Source organism: Montipora capricornis, chromosome 3 (genome assembly GCF_036669925.1).
Source record: "Montipora capricornis isolate CH-2021 chromosome 3, ASM3666992v2, whole genome shotgun sequence".
NCBI lineage: Eukaryota > Metazoa > Cnidaria > Anthozoa > Scleractinia > Acroporidae > Montipora > Montipora capricornis.
This window is the reverse complement of record NC_090885.1, coordinates 29109620-29129619: the sequence shown is the minus strand read 5'-3', so window position 1 is coordinate 29129619 and position 20000 is coordinate 29109620. Positions and strand designations below refer to the sequence as shown.

Below are 20000 nucleotides of genomic sequence, written 5' to 3'. Positions count from 1 at the left end.
AGAGGGAAAACTAAACTAAGAGGACCCCTAAAATATAACGAAAATAAGAAATACCAAATTTAGCTTTCAGACTAAGCCAACGGCCTTTCAGATTGCTTAGGAAACAATGATAACCAAGCAACGCAAAAATAACAGATCTTTATATAGACACAGAAAAAGCAAAGCAAGCAAGCACCACAAGCTAATATAATGAAAAAAATAATAATAATAACGGAGGAAACAAGTCTTTGGAGGGCTCTTAAAAATATTAATTTAGGGAAAACAACTAGTCAGCTAGCGCAAAGTCTTTGGAGACAGAGGAAGAAACGGTGGCCTACAAATACAACGAAGACAACGATATTGAGACAAGCATAACAACCTAATGATTAAACTCAAAGTTAACACACTTTACATTTGTACGAGGAAACCCCCAAAATCTAGAATAACAAATGTTTTACCAGAAAATGAGTTAACAGGCCTGGCAGAGATAATGGCAATTACAAAACTAACGGTCTTGGTCTAAAAATAATTGGTGAGATCAGACTCACTGTAATTAATACAATGATCGCGAGTAGGGGGAGTCGTTGGCCTTGGTGATGTGTCCAAAAATGCACACATAAACAACAAGTCTTGCCGTTAACTGTTGAGACCATGCGGTCTATGATCAACAGCACTTTTGCGTTATTTGGCGGGGGAGTTTTTAAAAGTCGTTCTGTCCCGGAATGCGCGCGATCGCGAAAAAACGAAAAATAACAAGTATTTTGAGAAAGAGGGTGCAAGAAGGCCAAATATAAACGACAATATAACAAAACTGAAAAACGAAAAAAAAGGCAAGACCAAAAGATATCTTTGGATTTGAAAACAAGAGAACACCACAAACGTTGCGAAAAAAAAAAAAACAAAACAAAAATAACGAAAACACGAAAAACAGTAGTAACAGCTGCATGTATACTTGAGTGTAATTACCAGTAAATCTAGGGAGTCTTTTTTGCATTTGGTTGCAAATTATTTCTTGTTGTGTACAAATGGAAAATCGGACACCTTATTTTCTATAATTCATAATCATTATGAATTATGAAAAAAGACGAGTTATTAAACAGATACAATATAGAAATACAATGTATATATAAGAAAATAAAATAGAGTACTACAAGAAGAATCGCAAAACTAAAAATATAGATGTAAAGGTGGAAACATTCAAGTTACACAAATTTTCGTCAAATTCTTTGCTTCCGATTGCGTTATCAAATCTTGCATACAATGATAAAGGGTAGGTTTTACAAATGGATAACGAACTAGTGACGAACTGATGAGTCAAGTTGATGTTCAAGGTTTAGTTTTGAACCATATAGAAGCTGATGTAGCTTTCAACACAGAGAACTTGAAAATGATGCTTGGAGTGTCTTGAACCCTTTTTTCCACACGCACAAAATTGGCACGGCACTCCAAAATCGTGGCGCACGCGCAGTAGCAATATTTGGAGAAGCCGAGCACACCCCTAGAAAGTCAGAAGCGTTTTCGGAACCCTTATAATTTATGGCAAGGGTGCCTAATATGCCTTCTGTTTGTTCTGTTTACACACGAAAAATTTGCCGTGCCTTGCCGTGCCCGAAAAAATACGAGATTTCGGAGTGCCGTGCCAGATTTTTGTGCGTGTGGAAAAAAGGGACCAAGACACTCCAAGCCGTCATTTTCAAGTTCTCTGTGTTGAAAGCTACATCAGCTTGATAAACTGAGAATACTTGCTTCAGATATGTAGGAACTTCTTGTTTTACAGCGTTCAGCCACGTCATCAAACACGGCTCAGTCGGTAGAGCAGCGGTTATCTAAACCGAAGGTCGTGGGTTCAATTCCCACCCTGGTCAAAGCTTTCTCTGTCCTTGTGTGGGCCCATTTCCATTAGTAAGGCTAACGCTCACATGGTTGATATGGGCTAGAAACATGGCACTTCACATTACACTCTAGTCAGTTAAGTCTACGGGGAAAGTTGGGTCACCAAACAATTTACGTTTGACCAGAGCTTAAGGCTCATACGTACAACATTCTGATCTCAATCTAAGTTTTAGCAGTAGAATCTATCTTTATCCAGTCTGTAGCATTTTTTTCTGTAGAAAAGCCTACCAAAATTTCATTCTATTTCCATCCTATTTTTCCCTATAGCGGTAGGTAACAAAATCAGATTCAGGGAGCTGAGCTAAAAATGTTCCAGTGTTACATGTTTTAGTCTCTGTTAAGAAAAAAAACGCATAACACTGCCCCTTAGACTCCACACCACAAATCGTGTCTTTGTTGCACCTGTGCAGTGAAGCTGGCCTGTATACCGGTGGTGATACTGTCGAATGACCCTATAAACTGAAATAGCATCATCTGGCAATTCCATTGAAGGGTTCTGAGTATGACCACTGCTAATCCATAACATCGCAGTACCCTTAGTACCTGCAAGCCACTTAAGCTAAAAAAAAGTTTTCTATTTTCAAGCTTTCCTATCTTAAAGATTTCCGAGTTTAAAGGTTCCTCGTTTTAAGCCGGATAGATACTGAAGCACTGAAGTCTGCCCTGTTAGAAGTCCGATATCATCTGCTTGGCAACACATCCGTTGAGGCTTAGCTAGGGCAGAGAAATGTCCACAAATGCACGCAGCTACAAAAATGGCAAATTCCACAAAATTGTGCGACTTTTGAGCTTTTGAGCAATTTTAATGAAATCTGAAAAATTTTACTAATTTTGCAAAAAATGGCAATTTTTGTTACACTGCAAGGCACAGGGAGATCAATGGAAGAGCAACAAATACAAGAAATTTCACAAAAACTGCACATTTTACAAAATTTGCAAAATGTTGCAGTTTTTGTTGAACAGCAAGGCACAAGGAGATCAATGCAAGAGCAGGAAAAACGACAAATTTCACAAAAACTCCAAAACCACAAAAAATCACGGTGCAAGTGTGAAAACTGCAAAATTAACAGAAATTAGCAACGTCAACAGAAAGGACACAAGGGTCATGGCAGCGGAGCCCAACAAGAAGGGCAAATTAGCAATTACAAATTAGCAATTACAAATTCTTTAAAAGTTACCAAAATTCGAAAAAACCTTGCCAACTGCAAATTTCACGAGAATACCAATTATGAAAGTGATAGTTTCTTGGAAATTATGACAGCAAGGCTGGAGGAAGTATGGTTATTTGTGCACGCTACATTTATAAAAGCGGGAGCAAAGAATCGGGGGATAGTGACCTACGGGTGACGGCCGAAGTACTCGCCGGTCAAAGTTAGATCAACCCATTCGAAATGTCGAAAACCATATGTTTTGTCGAGATCAGAGTTTTCTAAAGGGTGTTCTCAGTGCGCTATCTTTTATTGCGTGGCTTATATAACGTAGTAAACGTTCATGGCTATATCTGCTGGTCTCACTCAGGAAGGTTTCCTTATACGTGAGTCGAGTGGGCTTCGTTTACACTTCATGCTTTTGAGGAACATTTAAATTCCGAAAAAAATCGTTTATCTTGGATGCTTTTCTTAATTCTTTGAACTGAATAGTACATGCATTGATATTCGTATTGTCATTTGTCCCTTAAAAGACGATGGTTAAAGGTACTCGAAGTAAATAATTTTATTTCCTTGTCAAGCATTTACATGTATGCCTAAAACGCACCCGGCGGAAATGAGCATAGTGAACAAACTTCGCACTATAAAACATCTACTGTATTTTGAAAACTTTACGTTTCATATGTAGCAACATACATCATCAGAAGTGACGCTTAAACGAGGCCCTGACAGGGTAAATTCCGACAAGCGACATGGCCCAAAAAGTAGCGACAGCACATAAAATGAAATTCCGACAAGACATCCTTTCCCAGCAAAATTCCGACAGTGACGTCAAGGCCGAGAATGAGCCAATTAAACTCCGACACGAGTGATTTTAAAATTCAGACAAGCGACACGTTTTCTTCCCGAATTCTCTCCCTGCACCCTCCCCTACCGTTTGCCAGAGAGGACTTCGAAAGAAGCATGAAAACCTCCACTGCAGATAGACAACCAACAGCTAAATTATTACATGAACTATACACTCTTTGATTGTACTGTATTTACTATGTTATACCCGCGTCGGTGTAAAAGGCATTCATTCATTTATTTCCCCTTCAAGAACGAGCAATGTATTCGTTTTCTTCCGTTCACACCTTTCTTTGTTATTCCCTAAGGCCTAGTCTCACAGTTTACCTGTGCTGCTGAACATTCTCTGCCAGGCATGATCAAGATGTGGCGTTGTCTAGGGCTTTTCAACTACGCGCTTGTAGCAATGTGATTGAGCTCGGTTATCAGCCGCTGTTCGGAAACCGGAGCCCGTGCTCCTAACCGAAGACACAGCTGGACGCATGAAGTGAGCCATTGTTCATCTCCGCCAATCAGAGACTCGCCTGCCCAAATCGGGCAGGCATTTTATTATTTTTTTTGAGGAAATGTTCAAACGGACCTCTTTAGCTTGTACGTTTTGTTTTCCCATTTCCGACCACGTGATGTGATGAATTCTAAATTGGCAAAACAAAACGAAGACTCCATTACAGAAAAACCGAACATTTCAAGGCCCTCGCTAAAAGTGAACATTCATCAGCCATTGCTCATCATGTGAAAACCACTGGTCACGACATTAAATGGGATCATTTTGACATTTTAGCGTCCGGAAAAACTGACTGAGCTCTGAAGCCACTGATGGGAGCCACTATTTCATACATCATTTCATCGTTGATTCATTCCTCACGGGAACATTAGAACCCACAAATGACCAACTCCCAACATAAGTGGCTTCGTAGCTCAGTTGGTCAGAGCGTCGCACCGGTATCGCGAGGTCACGGGTTCAAACCCCGTTGAAGTCCTGAATTTTTCAGGCTTCTTTACGCAATTGCAAAATTGCGTTCACAACTGCGAGGATCATAGCTTCACTTGACTTCATATCCGCAGTTCATATATGATCTATTTCACATATCATTTCATCGTTGAGTCTTAAATGTACAAACAAACAACCAATCAGAAAGTGACAATTCTTTTTGCACGTAGGAGATGAGCATATATAAATATGCAAAATAAGAACCAAGCGTGAAGCGAGGGGAAAACCGTAAACAACAAACAGAAAAATTACATACAACAAGGTAGTAACACGTGTAGCCTTCACGGATTAACAATAAGGGCCGTCACGAACCTCTTTTAATTCTGACGTTCTGCGTGGTGTGACCGCAATTATGTATGACGTCACGTAACTTGACACTAACTTAAATTAAACTTTAGTTACGTCGCAGATGTGACCGCAGCTACTGCCTTTGTAATGATTTGTCATCACCACCAAGAACAACAAACATTTGATGAGCTCTTTGCAACTCCAGCTGAGGGGGAATGTTAAATAATGAATATGCACGTGCTAGAATATAGAAAACTCTGTCAAGGTGTGTTACTTGATATCCAATTCGATTTTTACTTTCATGAAAACGATCATTCAATCGATTCAATACGAATTAAAGGCTGTGGCGTACGTAGCTCTTCAAATAATCCATTTTCAATCGGGAGATTAAATTATGGATAAATACATCATGTATTAGTGCATGGAATCAAGTAACACTTCATGTAATTGTAATCGAATTATAGCCCATCTGAGTGGACAAGTCGAAACGATGGAACGCCGTGAAGAGACGACAAAAGGGCAAACGACGACAAACCGATGTGGTCAGTGATGAGTTGAACTCGTGAAACGACGAGTCGAAGAGGGCAGTCGACGAATCGAACTGACAAGATGACGAGACGAACTCACAAAGGGATGAGTCGACTTCTTAAAACGGCGAGTCGAACTGGCAATGATACGAGTCGAACTCGGAAAACAACGACTCGACTAGAACTATCGGTATGCGGAAACGATGAAACGCCATAACGAAACGACGAGTCGAACATTTTGTCCTCGATCTACCTTCATAGCATTTCTTCCCCCAGTTCATTCGACCCCGGGGGTACTCCCAGAAAAATTGGGGGGGGGGGGGGGGACCCCCAAAAAAATTGGGTAGGGGGGGTCCCCCCGCTTCCCAAAACCCTTACCCTATTTTTGACCAAAATCCGCGATTTTCCCTACCCTTTTTGTGACCTGACCAAAATGTGATACCCTATTTATGACCTGACCCTTAAACCAATACCCTGTTGCTGACCTCACTTCTACGCAGCCGGGGGAGAGGATGGGAAAGAGCGGATGGAAGAAGGGGGACATGATAAAGAAATAGCTTCTTCTAAATAAAAAACGAATTCAAGACTAGAGTGCAAAAATGACCAAAACGGCAAAAAAACCCTACCCTTTGGGGCCGCACATACCTATATAGCCCATATAAGGGAGTACCCACCCCCGGGTCATTCGCCCACAGTCAGTTGATGAGACTGTTGATGGTTGATAAAGCGTTTTTGGTTGATCGGTAGCAGTGATAATTTTTCCACGAAAGGCCTAATTCAGTTATACTACTTCAAATACTCATTGCCAGTTGCTTTGCAACAAGACCCAACTTCAAGACTCGGCAAATCTCATTTTAACTGAGGCTATGGGGATAACAATTAATGACCTAAAGTGACCTTCGAAATGCCAGTGCCTATAAAGACCTATGAAGTAAAACTATCTTGCTCTAATGTAATAGATTACTCATGATCTGATTTTAAATATGCATGCTTAAGGAAGTGAAGCATTCACATTCATTTGTTGTGTGTATCGAATCCAGAGTTTTCGACTTCGGCGCCTTAAAGTGTTTATCTGCATGTCAACTATAAGCTTATACCCCATTCACACCAACAAGACATGTTTAATCAACATGGGTTTAACAAAATGAAAATTAGTCAAAGAAAAATGTAGGACCTTCTTTTACATGAGAATCAGGTGAGTTGCAATACATACATTGATTAGTGCTAAATTTAGTAGATTAATTAAGGTAAGTGGTTAGTTTTATTTAACCACCTTCAGTTTCGTAACCACCTGGTTGCGAACAATAGCTGTCATGAACGTCCCCACTCTTCCGAAAAAAGCAATTTCTTTCTATTTTTTTTTGTTTGCACCTCCGTGCCAAGTCGATTTAAGATCTCGGTAAAGGGAAATGAAGTGTCCGCGGAAAAATGAAATTGTCACGCCGCTATTTTTGCCGGTATAGGGTCAAACTATATATCATATTAAAGCTAATAGATTGAATTATTTGAATAACGTTTTAGTTTTTCGGTATTTAATTTTGCCTGTTAGTCTTGAGGCCTCAAACTCAGAACGACTGAGTCTGCTGCAAAAGCTCCTGCCCCTTCGCTTTATTGCAAAAATTACCGCACTTTGTTGCATCTTAGTCACAGATGAATGCCCTCCAGGGAATTTTTGATATCATGTTAAGAATAGGCTAGTTTCCGATTGTGGAAGAGCAACAGAACCAAGTCGAGGTTCAGGGGAATAATTTGCACTTTCCTTTTTTGGGAAAAGAAAATGCAAATTATTCCCCGGAACCTCGACTCTGCTCTTTTGTTCTACAACAATTCGAAACTGGCCTATTGAAGGAAATATCACGCACCAAAGTCGAAACTCTCATTTCATGCTTAATTTGGGCAGAAAAAGGGCCATAAAATCAGTCTCCGAAGACAAACGAAAAATTCCCCTCACGGTATTTGGTGTAATACAATCATCTGTTCGAACTGCACTGAAAATTTGGAAGCGATAACTTAAAACCTGTCGGGACAAGAGGTCCGAGAAGTTGTAATTTTGGCGTCAAGATAAACCCCCAGACAGATCTCCTGTGCAGTTCCCGGTCTGCCTAATAACTCCGCCCCCTACTTGAAGGCCAATTATACTGAGCCAATCAAGGTTCGGGCACGTGCTAAGACGGCAGATCGTGCGTAAAGGCTATCAATTGACACCCAATCCTTTCTCGTGTGATTGACATGGTATGTCAATCATTTTTCGCGCACAGTTTATGGCGGCAAAAAAAAAAAATTCACAATTTTTTATCGGGAAAATTACTTGACAGCCAACCGATTCAAGATTTGCAACAAAAAAAATTGAGCGAGACGCCCAAATTTACCTTGAACGAGACCTTAAACCGCCGAAGTAGCAGTACTTTGTTTCCCTTTGAAAAACAGCGTCCTCATCTCTCTTTGAATGTCTCTTTTCAATAAGGCATAGGCGATTGGATTTATCGCTGAGTTTGTTACAATAAGAAAAGCCACCGCTTTGAAAATATCATCGGTGAACTTACATAGTTTAGTAAAGAAACAAATAGAACTATAAAACTCAAGTGAATAACAGACAAGAAAGCATATCACTACTGTTACAATCACACGAGCTGTGGACAGTTTAGGAAAGCGTACAGATTTGCGACTCGGCTCGTTATAACGCAGTTGGAACTGTATGTTTGCGAACTCGTGATAATATTTTTTGACCGAAGATACAATTTTTACGGTTGCAAGGATGAGGACAACACAAGGAATGAATTCAAACATAGTTGTCCAGGTGATAATAGTAACTTTCCTGTTTATGCTGCATCCACCAAGACTTGTGCAAAAAGATGGGACAAAAAAGGATATGAGGGGAACGACCCACGAAGAGGCGATTAAATACAAAACACGTCTCCTGGTCATAACCGTTGCATAGGTGAATGGCTTCACAATCGCTAAATAGCGATCAAGAGTCATAGCGCAAATGCTTGCTGTTGATGAATAGATCATAAACACGGCGATATCTTCAGCAATTCTACGAACGCAACTTGAAAATAGAAAACCGCAAATAAAATGAGCGGGAAAGAAACTTAATCCAACACCAAGATCAGCCAGTGCTTGCGACATTATGAATAAGTTAGGAACGGCCCTTCTCAGCTTTCGTCTTGAACAAATGAGGCAGAAAACAAAGGCATTTCCAACGACAGCAAAAATTGAAGGCAGCCAACCCAAGATCCAGTACCAGTTCATTTCAGTTGGTAAATTCGTAAATGAAAACCATCGATTTGATCAAAGATTATACAGGCTCAGATCAGTTGATATAATCAGATGAAGGTAAAATGGTACAATGTCATCACAATTAAATGAACTTATGCCCGATCATGTCAGCTCTCAATCCGATTTGACACCTTCGGCAGTCGTAGCATTTACTGACGTCTTCAACCCTGTCAGCTCTCCTTTACTCTAACAGAGATCAATTTCCCCTGTTGTTTTGCTCTTGGTAACAAATCAAACTGTCCTTTTCGAAGCAGCTGTGTAGTCTATTTCTTTTGTTTTGCATAATCATCACAACTCTGGTAAAATGCTACCTTTTGCGTTGTTTTGTGCCCATCCGTAAATCATCGCTCTTCCACCTACGAGATTTAAGTCAGATACGGAAATACATCTCCTCACAGTCTGCGAAAATCCGGATATATGCGTTTATCACATCACGACCTTATTCTGTACTTCGTTGCTGTACGATTTGCCGTTCATACTTATAGTAGAGAGTACTTGCTTTCTAGAATAATCTCACAAGTCATACAGCAAACTGAATAAATAGCCATTGAAACAATTTTTTTTTATTCCGGTCACTTTTTCTCAACTCTCGATTATTTGAAATTTCCCTATTTTTAGAATTCTCAGTACTCTAACGAGTGCCCTCACCAGCCTCATCAAGGGGAAGGTCAGCTTAGAGCCAGGACTCAATTTTTATTTGTAGCTTTTTTTGGGTTAGGCATCCGGTGAGATTATTGATTGCGCCGAAGAAACTAACTTACTGCGGTACAGATAATGAATTTGAAAACTATTTGTAAATTCATTCAAGTGCACAGGAGACAGGTTGGTTAAACCCACGAGATAGAATCAGTTGTAATGAGATTTCTATTTAACTCAGGACAGGGATGATCGATTCGTTTGTAAATGGGAGCTTAATCACTTCTGTAGGAAGGATATGAAATTTGCTCAAGGCCGGAAAAATGTCATCTTCATTTGCGACAAAATGACACGCCATAAAAGATGAAAATGATCTAGTAATCAAATGCGTTGTGAGGAAAGAGGATAAAAAACGCCACCTCTCTCGATTCCTTCCGAGTTTGTTTTCGAACGTTATACCCTGTGTTTCTAAAGAGTATTTTTGGTTTTAAATTTGCACTCAAAAGTAAAATTAAGTTACGTTGGTTAACAATTTCTCCTTTTAACTTTGATCAAAAGGGCAACGTTTATTTGCGTTTTTTCGTTATCATTAGGAGTCTTATGAACTTTCTAATTCAGTTGTCACACCATACAGTTACAATAGGCTAGAAAAAGACAACTTGAAATTACTTCCAGGTTCAAGCTATGTCAAAATCATCTTTACTCTTATTTGTTTTGCATGAATATGAAGATACCCAGCTGCACTGTCGACAGGTGTAAAACAAAGACCTCAAAGACTTGGAAATCGAGGGTCAAAAATTAACGCAAGCACCGGTGGTACCGTGGGGAGCAACAGGCCTACTTTGGCTCGCTGGATTTAAATATGCCTTGATCTGCCCTTTTTGTATCAAGTTATCGGGGATCATTGAATATTGTTCTAAGTAGTGGTAGTTGCTGCATTGAATGAAACTTTTCAATGAAATTTTTTGGGCTTCGTAGCGCTAAATTGTATTACAAAAGCCAAAGATGCTTGATATCCGAGTTTGTTTTTGAAGGGCAATTCCATTGGTTTCAAGACTGATCTAACTCGCAAAGTGTAGTTGTAATCGGGCTCTCTAGGTGGTACATACTTTTCGAGTTTAATGTAAGATTTTATAATTATGATTTTTTCCTCGACTCTCTGTGATGAAACCCTTTTAACACCTTGGTTGGTGGCCACTGAAAGAATTCGTGTAGTGTAAGTTTCCAGCAGGATTCAGGAGCTTATCGATGTGCAAGCGAATCTTCCACTTTTGAAAGCGGTGGCGAAAAAAGCAAAAAGCCAAGGCATTTTTAGTAGTTTCGATGTTTCAATGGATATTTCAACCATAATGAATTTGTATTCCAAGTAGAGAGTAAAAGGAAGTTAGCCTTTCCCAGACAGGTGTTTTCAGAGAGCTTTGGTTAAGAATATGTCTCTACCTTCCATTTAGATCACGCGGGGAAAACAGTCAATACCAAACCGGAAATTCATCTGTTTTTACCTTCGAAGGTCCATTGACTGATTAAAATACTTAAACGTTCATTGCCTCTTCATATCATCGCCACGTTCGAATTAACGAAGCAATGTTGAGAATGTTCTTTGCGATATTATACATATGTAATTCACACATAGAAGTGACTGGCGTTTGGCCTGCACAAGACTAAGGGCATATTGTTTTATTTTTCAAAGAGGGGATCGAGCCCAGTAGCAAGGCCGGTGAGAAACTTGTATCTTTCCTCGACGTGGCAACAAGGTATGGCATCCGGAATGAGAAAAAAGTTGGCCGAGTAAAGTATTGGTGTGGTTTAAACACATTTGACGTAAACCTGACCGGATCACCGATCGCGGTCACTGGAATCAGTGATGCGTGATTTAATTTGGCCCTAATCGGATTTACGAAGAAAAATACCTCTCCTATTTAATCCTTTCCTTTTTCAGCACTCGTTTTAGTGAGGAAGACAGAATAATTCAGACCACGAAAGTCAATGCTTCTGAGCCTTGGAAAGTGCTTATTCCCTTTCAAGTGGTTATCAGATGATTAAAAGTAGGCTGCAAGCATTGGTTTTGTTAATACTGAGTCAAGTATATATAATTTTCATATGCCGGGAACTAGCAAGTGACATACAAGAACTGAGCCACCATTTTAATTTTGATGCAGCACTACGACTGCATTCATTCTTGACTCTACATTTCCTTTGTACGGAACAATAAAGGGAACAGTACCAAAACGAAGACGCCCCAGCAAATAAACGATACTGAATATTCTTTATTTTCCCGGTTTCAGCTTTTTCCAACAAAATTCGAACGAAGAGTTTTTTGCTACGATATCATAATGTACATGATGTTATTCTACGACGGATGTTCCCTTTGAGAATGACATGAACCTTAGCAATTGAAATTTCTTCCGTTCTGAAGAGGCATGTGTTAATAAACGATTTATGTTCCTGACAGTATAGGAAAACGATGAGGTTGTGGGATGTGGACATCACATACAAGTGATACCGATTGTTGAAAAAGTGTGATTTTATATCAAAAGACAATATAGCTACAGTAGCTTGTAGACGGCAGGTGTTTGTACCGTCTTAACAGCGTCATTTAAGTTCTCTGTAGATTTAAGTTTGTGTCGAAATTCGTCGATCAATGATTTGATCATGATATATGGTAGAATGGAGACCCACAGCACGAGACCATAGGTGTCATATGGTTGTCACCTTCATGTAGTTTCAGGAGCCCGCAGAGTTCCGGTGGTTTGCGCTACGTGGCACCTCATGCCGTGTTTAGACTTGAGCGTGCTACCGAGGTATTGGAGTTTACTTACCTAGGTTAATATTTTGCGTGTGTAAACGCCAACTAATACCGTAGTAAACACCGCTCAAGACAATAGAAAGTTAACTAAGGTAAAAGTTCGGTCTACTCTGCGAGCAGGCATGGTTAAGGTCGGTAACCAAGGTTTGGATGACAGATACATCCGCTTGCGGTCGCATAGAATTTCACATCCTGTGGTGTCGGGATTGCGTCAGGCTCATTCGATCACGTTTTCAAGACCAGGTTTTCGACCAAGTTTCCACGTCTGGTTTCGGTCTACGAAGAAGGTATGGCAAAAAACAAAAAACACCAATCCTTACGAATGCGACCAACCCGAAAGGTAAAGTTAACACCGTTGTATAGCTAATTTGTGCATATAAATATTTCTTTCTTGTGGTGATTGTTGATCCTCGCGCCTGTATTTATTTTCTATCAATTGTTTCGCCAGGGAAGATGCATATTCCACGTTGTCGCCATTTTCCTATCCAACCAATCGGACAATGTATTCGAACGTACATCTTGATATTCTAAAGTTCTCCTTCCACCATTCTTCAACAAAATTTCCGTTTAATAGAGCTTCAAACCAGAATTGGTTTCTCGGCCACGACCACGCACGTCTAACGCGCCTTGTCTTGCGAAGGGCAATTTGTAGCAGAATTAATCGCTTTCGTCTCGACCTCTTTAGGTGCTGCAAAAGTAAGAGCTGCTGCAATCTCGATTCCTGGGTTTGCTGATCAAGAACAAGAAAATAGAACGCGAGGACTACAAGAGCCACAGCTTCTCTTTTAAACGCGAGCATTTTATGCGTGGATTTAGAATTTGCCGCCAATTCGATAAGATTGTGATTGATGACAGATTTACCTTAGTTATTTGAGCCAGTATAAACACTGTACAAATGTACCAGGGTTTAGTAAGTTAATGTTTACCTTGGTAAACGCTTGAGTGTAAACACAGCATCAGAGTGTAGTAGAACTTAAGCCGATAGTCAGTCTTCTTAAGTTAGTTTGTTGTTCAGTCTTCGTTGCAGATATAACGAATATTACATGGCCGCCCGGAGATTCGAAATTTCTCTTCGAGCGTTGAAAAGTATTTCATAAGTAAGCGCAGCGAATGAGTAAAATATTTTTCAACACGAGAAGAGAAATTTCTTATCTCTAAGCGGTCATGTAATGTTCTGTTTATTATATAAACACCAATGAAATACTACAGGTTTTTGTAGTCCTAACGTAGAACAACGGCGCGATTTATTACGTAAAATAACCATAGCAGCGGTGGTCTTTTCACGAGTGAAGATAAGTGGAATTTCTGGGGATTGAGTGATAACGAAAGAGCCTGAAATTGAGTATATCAGCGTCATTAGAGCGACAGAGCCTGGGTTGCAGTGGGTGTTTGCGAGGGCTTATGGGTAGTGACTGGTGTATTTAAGGTAGATACAGCACGTGATTAATCATTCTAGGTCGACAACCTTCGATAACTTTCTAGTTATACTTACTTTGAAAATCAGTCCAACTAAGGAGGGTCGGCGGAGTTACCGTATAAATGTTATACCCTTGTTATTCCTTTCTAACACCAATCTTTATGGAAAACAGGTTTATTTCCAATACGTATCAAAAAATTATGCCGTAAGGGTAACGTTGGAAAAACCTCTTCACTTATCTTTTTATAAAAAAAGGGTCGCTCCAAATTTCTAAGATTTTTTTAACGAAGGGACAAGATATATAATTAGTCATACTTCAGATGTCACTCTTGTGCAGATTACCACATAGTATCAAGTCTCCACCAAATTGAGGAAATTCCAGAACAAAGAATGTTTTGCAACTGCCCACTTATTGTTAACGTCAAAGTATCTTTTAATCCAGGTGGATTTTATGGATTTATTGAAGGAGAAATGTCAATAATTCATATTCCTCCTTCTAAGTAAATATTTTATCTCACGTATCACTCCATAAAAAGATAAAAAAATTTGACTTTATTTCTTTTAAAATCTTATAATTTGATTCTAGAGAAAGAATATATACTTGTTGCAACGCTACCAGACTTTTCAATTACAGCAACTTTCCCTAAAAGGCTAAGTCCACGACACTTCCAGCAGCCTAGTATCGCTTTTACTCTTTCGAGTTTTTCGTTGTAATTTTGGGACAATGTTATGCCAAGGGTCTTGACCTTCTCTTTGGGCCATTTATATTTCTCTCACTTCAAACCTTGCGTTCAGAGTGAGCCTATCCATAAAGCTTCCGTTTTACTGAAATTAAGTCTGAGGTCAGATGCTTTACCAAAAGTATCCAACAACTTGGGAGATTCTTTTAAAGATTCTTCGGAGCCGTATCATCTGCGTATTGACTCAATTTGATTTCTTTGCCATTTATGACTATGCCCTTAACTCTCGCGTTTTTGCGAAATGCTTCAGCCATTATTTCCACAGCAAGGACAAAAAGATAAGGAGACAAAGGGCAGCCCTGTCTTACACCTCTAGACTACTAAGCTGAAAAAAAGTTGCTTGTCCAACCGTTATTCAGAGTGCAACTTTCAATATCGCCGTAAAATACTCTTATCCAGTTTATCAGAATTGGTCCAAAATCAAAGTGTTGAAGAGTTTTATACAAAAAAGACCATTGCAAAGTATCAAGAAAGAGGAGAACCTCGGAAATATCTTTAGCCGCTGTATATTTAATGATACTGTCTGTTGTACGGATATTCTCTCCTATAAATCTGTCGCCAATCTGAAGCCAGTTTGGGGTCGTCTGAAATAAGCTTAGGAAGTACTGTCTTTATACGATTAGATATAGCGTTGGTTGCAATATTGTAGTCACAGTTTTTAACTAAATTAAGTTCTGAATCCTTTTTTGGTATCAACTTTATGATCTCGCGCCTTTGAGATATTGAGAGCCTTACCGATTCGTAAGAATAATTTAAAAATTAATGCAAATTAGTCCTACACCACTCCAGAACTTTATAAAATTTACACGGCAATCCATCTGTTCCAGGCGTTTTACTTGAAGGCATACTATTGAGAGCTTTTAAACACTCTTCTTCGTTAATTAATCCTTCACAAAAACCTGCGGTCAAAGTTTTTTCTTCCGGGCTGGGTGGGAAGGGAAAAGCCTCAATGTCCTCTTCGCTAACTTACGAAGTTTAAAGATCTTTATAAAAACTTTCGCATTCGCTTAAAGTGCCCCTGTGATAAAAAAAACCACTTCCTTTTTCCTTCAGATTTTGAAAGTGTGTTTACTTAACACCTGACTGGCAAAATTTTGAGCTTTGATTTTTATCCAAAGGCCGTTTACTTTGAGTGTAAGTTTTGGATTTCACCGTCCGCCATTACTCACGTTCAAAACTGACCGATTGGACCTCAGACCGTTGGATCCAGGGAAAAGTGACGTCAGATGCTCACTAGCTTAAAATCTCAGCGTGTGAACGCAGCTTATTATATATGCAAAGCGTGAGTTTAAAAGTCTGAAAGCCCAAAACCCCCGTGCTGCATATTAATTCTGCGGCGTACACACGTATTGCACTCTTAAACTAGTGAACCTTTGACGTCATTTTCTCCTCGATCCAGCTCTCTCAAGAACATAATGTTAGTAATGGCGGACCATTAAATAGGAAAATTACAGTTAAAATAAAGAGGTGTCTTTTTGAAATCAAGGCTTAAAACGTGGGTCACTTAGTGTTTTGTTAACATAGTATGAAATCCAAAGAAAAATATGAATTGATTTTTTGGTCACAGGGGCACTTTAAGATCTCTTCATCCGTAGATATATATTTTTGGTCGTTTGTTCTCAATTGAGTAATCGTAGCTTGTTTACAATGTCTCTTTTCGAAATTAAGAAAATATTTGGTATTTTTCTCACCTTCGTTATACCACCGAGATTTTGTCCGCAAGATCGTGCCTTTAGTTTGATATTCAACTATTCTTTTTAATTATTGTTTATTTGTTTCAAGTTGTGTCCATAGGCTTTGTTTTTGAGGGTCTTCAAGTGAGATGCTAGATAACTGCTTTTCGAAAGTTGTAATCACCTGTTCAATTTCATTTTGTTTCTTAGCCATTTGCTTTTTTTTTATGCACCAAACTTAACTGATCTTTCTCGAACTTTCATTTCAGCATTTCCCATATCAGGTTAGGAATGCAAATTGTAAACACGTTTTCCGTTTGGAACTTCCGTTTAGGAATTTTGGACTACTTTTCGAGAAATCCCGTTTTCTCCGGACATTTTCCGATTGGGAAGACCTAAATAGGCGTACCATTTACATTCCAACCGAAATTTCCGGATTTTTTTGGTAAATGGTAAACAACCTAAGCGTCCACAACAAGATCAACAACCAAAGAATTCCTAAACCTTGTTCCCCCGCAATAGAAGAACGATGGGCGAAAACATTTTCACGATCTTGATGTCTGAGAAAACGTGCAATTATTGCGATGAGTTCTAAACTTTGCCTCCATGCACTCGTTGAAACTCTATATCACGGGCGTTTCTCATTCCCAGTTTAGCTCTAAACAAGACGCTCCGTGAGCGTACACTGGGTTGCCTGTGGTACGTGCAGCGTTCCAGGCAATTTTTTCAAGTCGGGGGTCATTAAGACCATTTAAAGGGGCTAGGTCACGCTATTTTAGGTAATTTTGTTTAATTTTGTTAATTATGACCTCTAAACGTCAAATTGGCAGAACAAGAGTCTTTCATTTTCAAAATCACGGCCACATAACAACTGAGAATGATTTTCCAGCTTTGCACATGACATTTTAATATAGACTGATGTAATTTTGAAAAACGGTGGGCCGACGTTTTTCAAATTTACCCAAATTCAATCCATTTCAATCCTCTCCAGTTTTGTCCATCCATGTCCCTTCTTGGCTTCCCTGCGTTTTGTTAGAGATCTTCTATACTTTTGAACAGTTATTTTGATATTTTAGTTAATTCTATGACCATTCGATCAGTGCTGAAATTGCCTAAAATTGCGTGACCTAGCCCCTTGAAGGGGTCACCCAGAAGTCATACCAGCAGAGGCCCTTTGGCTCACATGTTCATACAACGAAACAGATCCTTTTCTGAGGTTAAACACCCGGCTACTGGCCTATTAATTGACAATTTGTCAGAAAGAAGAAATTCCTGTCATCTTTAGAAAAAATAGACACGCATTGCTTACGTGTGGCAGTGAAGTAACACAGCGATTTATTCCATATTGTCAACTGATCTGCGTGTTGTCTTCTAGGAGATTCAAGTTGCCTTTGCGTAATATGTCGCTCTAACAGTGCACGATATTGTTTTGGTATTGTATATCATTGTAGTGCCATGGTAAAAGTCTTGCGTAAATAGCCCCCTGAGAAGACAAGTGGTTACTAGCAAAGTACTGAACCCAGAAAGATTGAAGAAATAAACGGGAATCGAGAAACATTGGCTTCTGGGCGGACATGTTGATCATTTTCAAGTTCCCTCACAACTCCTTTTCACCACAAGTTTAAGCGTGCACTCTGAGCATCTGGCGGCTTTGTAATACAAAAGTTCACTGAAGTTAATCCCTGCCTAGAGCTAGATGGGTGACCTAAAAAACAACAGAAGCATTGGACCAAAAATTCTACTTTAACGCTAACAAATTTGAACTAAGCAAGGTACAGATTTTGTTAGCTTGCTTTATGCAAAACAAATATTGATGCAAAAGTAAATAAATATTGATACACAGTTTTTAGGAAGAGCAGAAGGAAGTTTCCAGGACGGTCGATCGAGAATAAAATATTTTGCCATCAGCAATAAAATTTACGACATGAAAACAACATTAATTTTAAACCACGAATATAATAAAATTACGATCAGCGAAAAACATTTTGGGAGAGTTTTGCTACGTTCAATTTTGTTATCTTACTTTTTGCTGCACAAATAAATCGCAAAATCGAAAGTGACATAGAATTCACCGGGCACCGTGATCAAGCTACCGCGGCATGTTTACTCGCGAAACAGTGAAGCATCTGTGTCAAATGATGGCAAGATACCCTGTTTTTGTTTTTGTTAGTTTTCTTTTCCTGTCAAGTGTTATAAAGTTTGACAATAAATGAGCGAATTCAAAACAAAGATCACAATCGCCCAACTCGTGAGGTTGACCATTGTTTCTGCAAAGTCAAAACTTTTACTCTCCAAGACGAGGTTATTTATCACCAGGTAATTCCATCGTTTTGGGAATAGCAGCCACTTTATTATTCATCAGCGTCACAATTTTTTTTGAAACTCAAGCACGCTTCCAACAGCCCTGTTTATTTTCGTGAGTTATGCGCTTCTTACAGTGCACTACAACAAAAATCCTCCCTTATCTTATTTCAACACACGTATGCAAATTTGTTAAGCTCGAAAATTACGCAACATGACAAAATTTCACAAAACATGGAAATCTCACAAATATCTTTTCCAGCGAAAAATTTTCTCTTAGAGGCAAAAAACCCTTCGTATTTCAGTTGCAAAGGAGACACACTCGGTGTCACAAAGCATATGCAATTAAATAAATTTCTGACAGTTCACATCAAACCCTTTTCGAAAGAACCTTGACCGTAAATAATAAAGGACAAAAGAGACAACAAGCTTTTATTCAAATAATTTTTCACTGTCACATTTCCAATTTTTTTTTACCTTTGCAGAGTTGAGTACAAAATATATGTTACTTGCCAGAAAACTTAGATGCGACTTCAGTAAACACTGTGAGACAGACAACAGAGATCACAGATCCACGTGGTTAAGGTGTTCGATTCCTTCTCTGTCTTTGTTGAACCCAAAAGTTACCTGAGAAATTTCCACTTGGTTTCAGTGTTGTACATAACACTACCTTAGCGAAACATTAGAAGTACAGCTCACTTTGATTGCGGGTCGACGGGCGAAAGATTGCTGTCGAAGTCCATTACTCGTCGCCTTTAGATTACAGATCTTTATGTTTCACCGCCTGTCTTGACGTTCCATTCTTGAGCTCCATATGGGTATATTTTGTTTAAAGATGTACTAAAACGCCATGCGCGTTACAATGACTTTCGACGCCATTGCCGGTTAAAACTTAATCATTATACTGTGTCGACCAGAGAAATCTACGCATTTCCCACTACCCTCTCGATCCTAAGAAAATACGCGCAGAAGGCTCTATGCACAAAGACAGGAGTGACAGGCAAGACTTCTCCCGACACGGAAAAAAAAAAACGAAAAAAAAAAAAAAAAACCCCAACACCCAGTAAAAATTATACAGGATCTCCGTAGTATCTTCATCGGGAGTATCTTCGTGGATATCATAAAACCGTAAATTTTCGCGTCTTTGGTCCCTTCGTAGTCTAAAATTTGTAATCGAAGCTCGTTCCATTCGTCCTCAGTTTTTTCCACCAGGCCTTTCACTTTTGCATGTTCCTCTTCAACGTCTTTATTTAGCTAGCCACCCTGAATGAATGGCTGAGCGATTATTAGAAAAATGAGTCGAAGGCGGGGTGTAAATGAAAGGGATCTTATACCCATCTAAAATGGTATCGCGAATAAAGAGAGAAGCACTTATATGCTCCCAAAAGCTACATTAATCTTAAGATCGCCTTTAACTTAACAATAGGCCTTTCGTCTTGATAATCAGCGCTAGAACAACTGCCAAGTGAATCAGAT

At 39.2% G+C, this 20000-nt stretch overlaps 1 protein-coding gene across 1 annotated transcript; it reads right to left on the bottom strand.

Moving 5' to 3' along the window:
* Positions 1-6790: 6790 nt before the first annotated feature.
* On the bottom strand, positions 6791-9056 carry LOC138041270 (octopamine receptor beta-2R-like). Its single transcript, XM_068887037.1, has one exon. The coding sequence runs from the start codon at positions 8922-8924 to the stop codon at positions 8055-8057; it is 870 nt and encodes a 289-aa protein (XP_068743138.1). The 5' UTR covers positions 8925-9056; the 3' UTR covers positions 6791-8054.
* Between the last annotated feature and the right edge of the window lie 10944 nt (positions 9057-20000).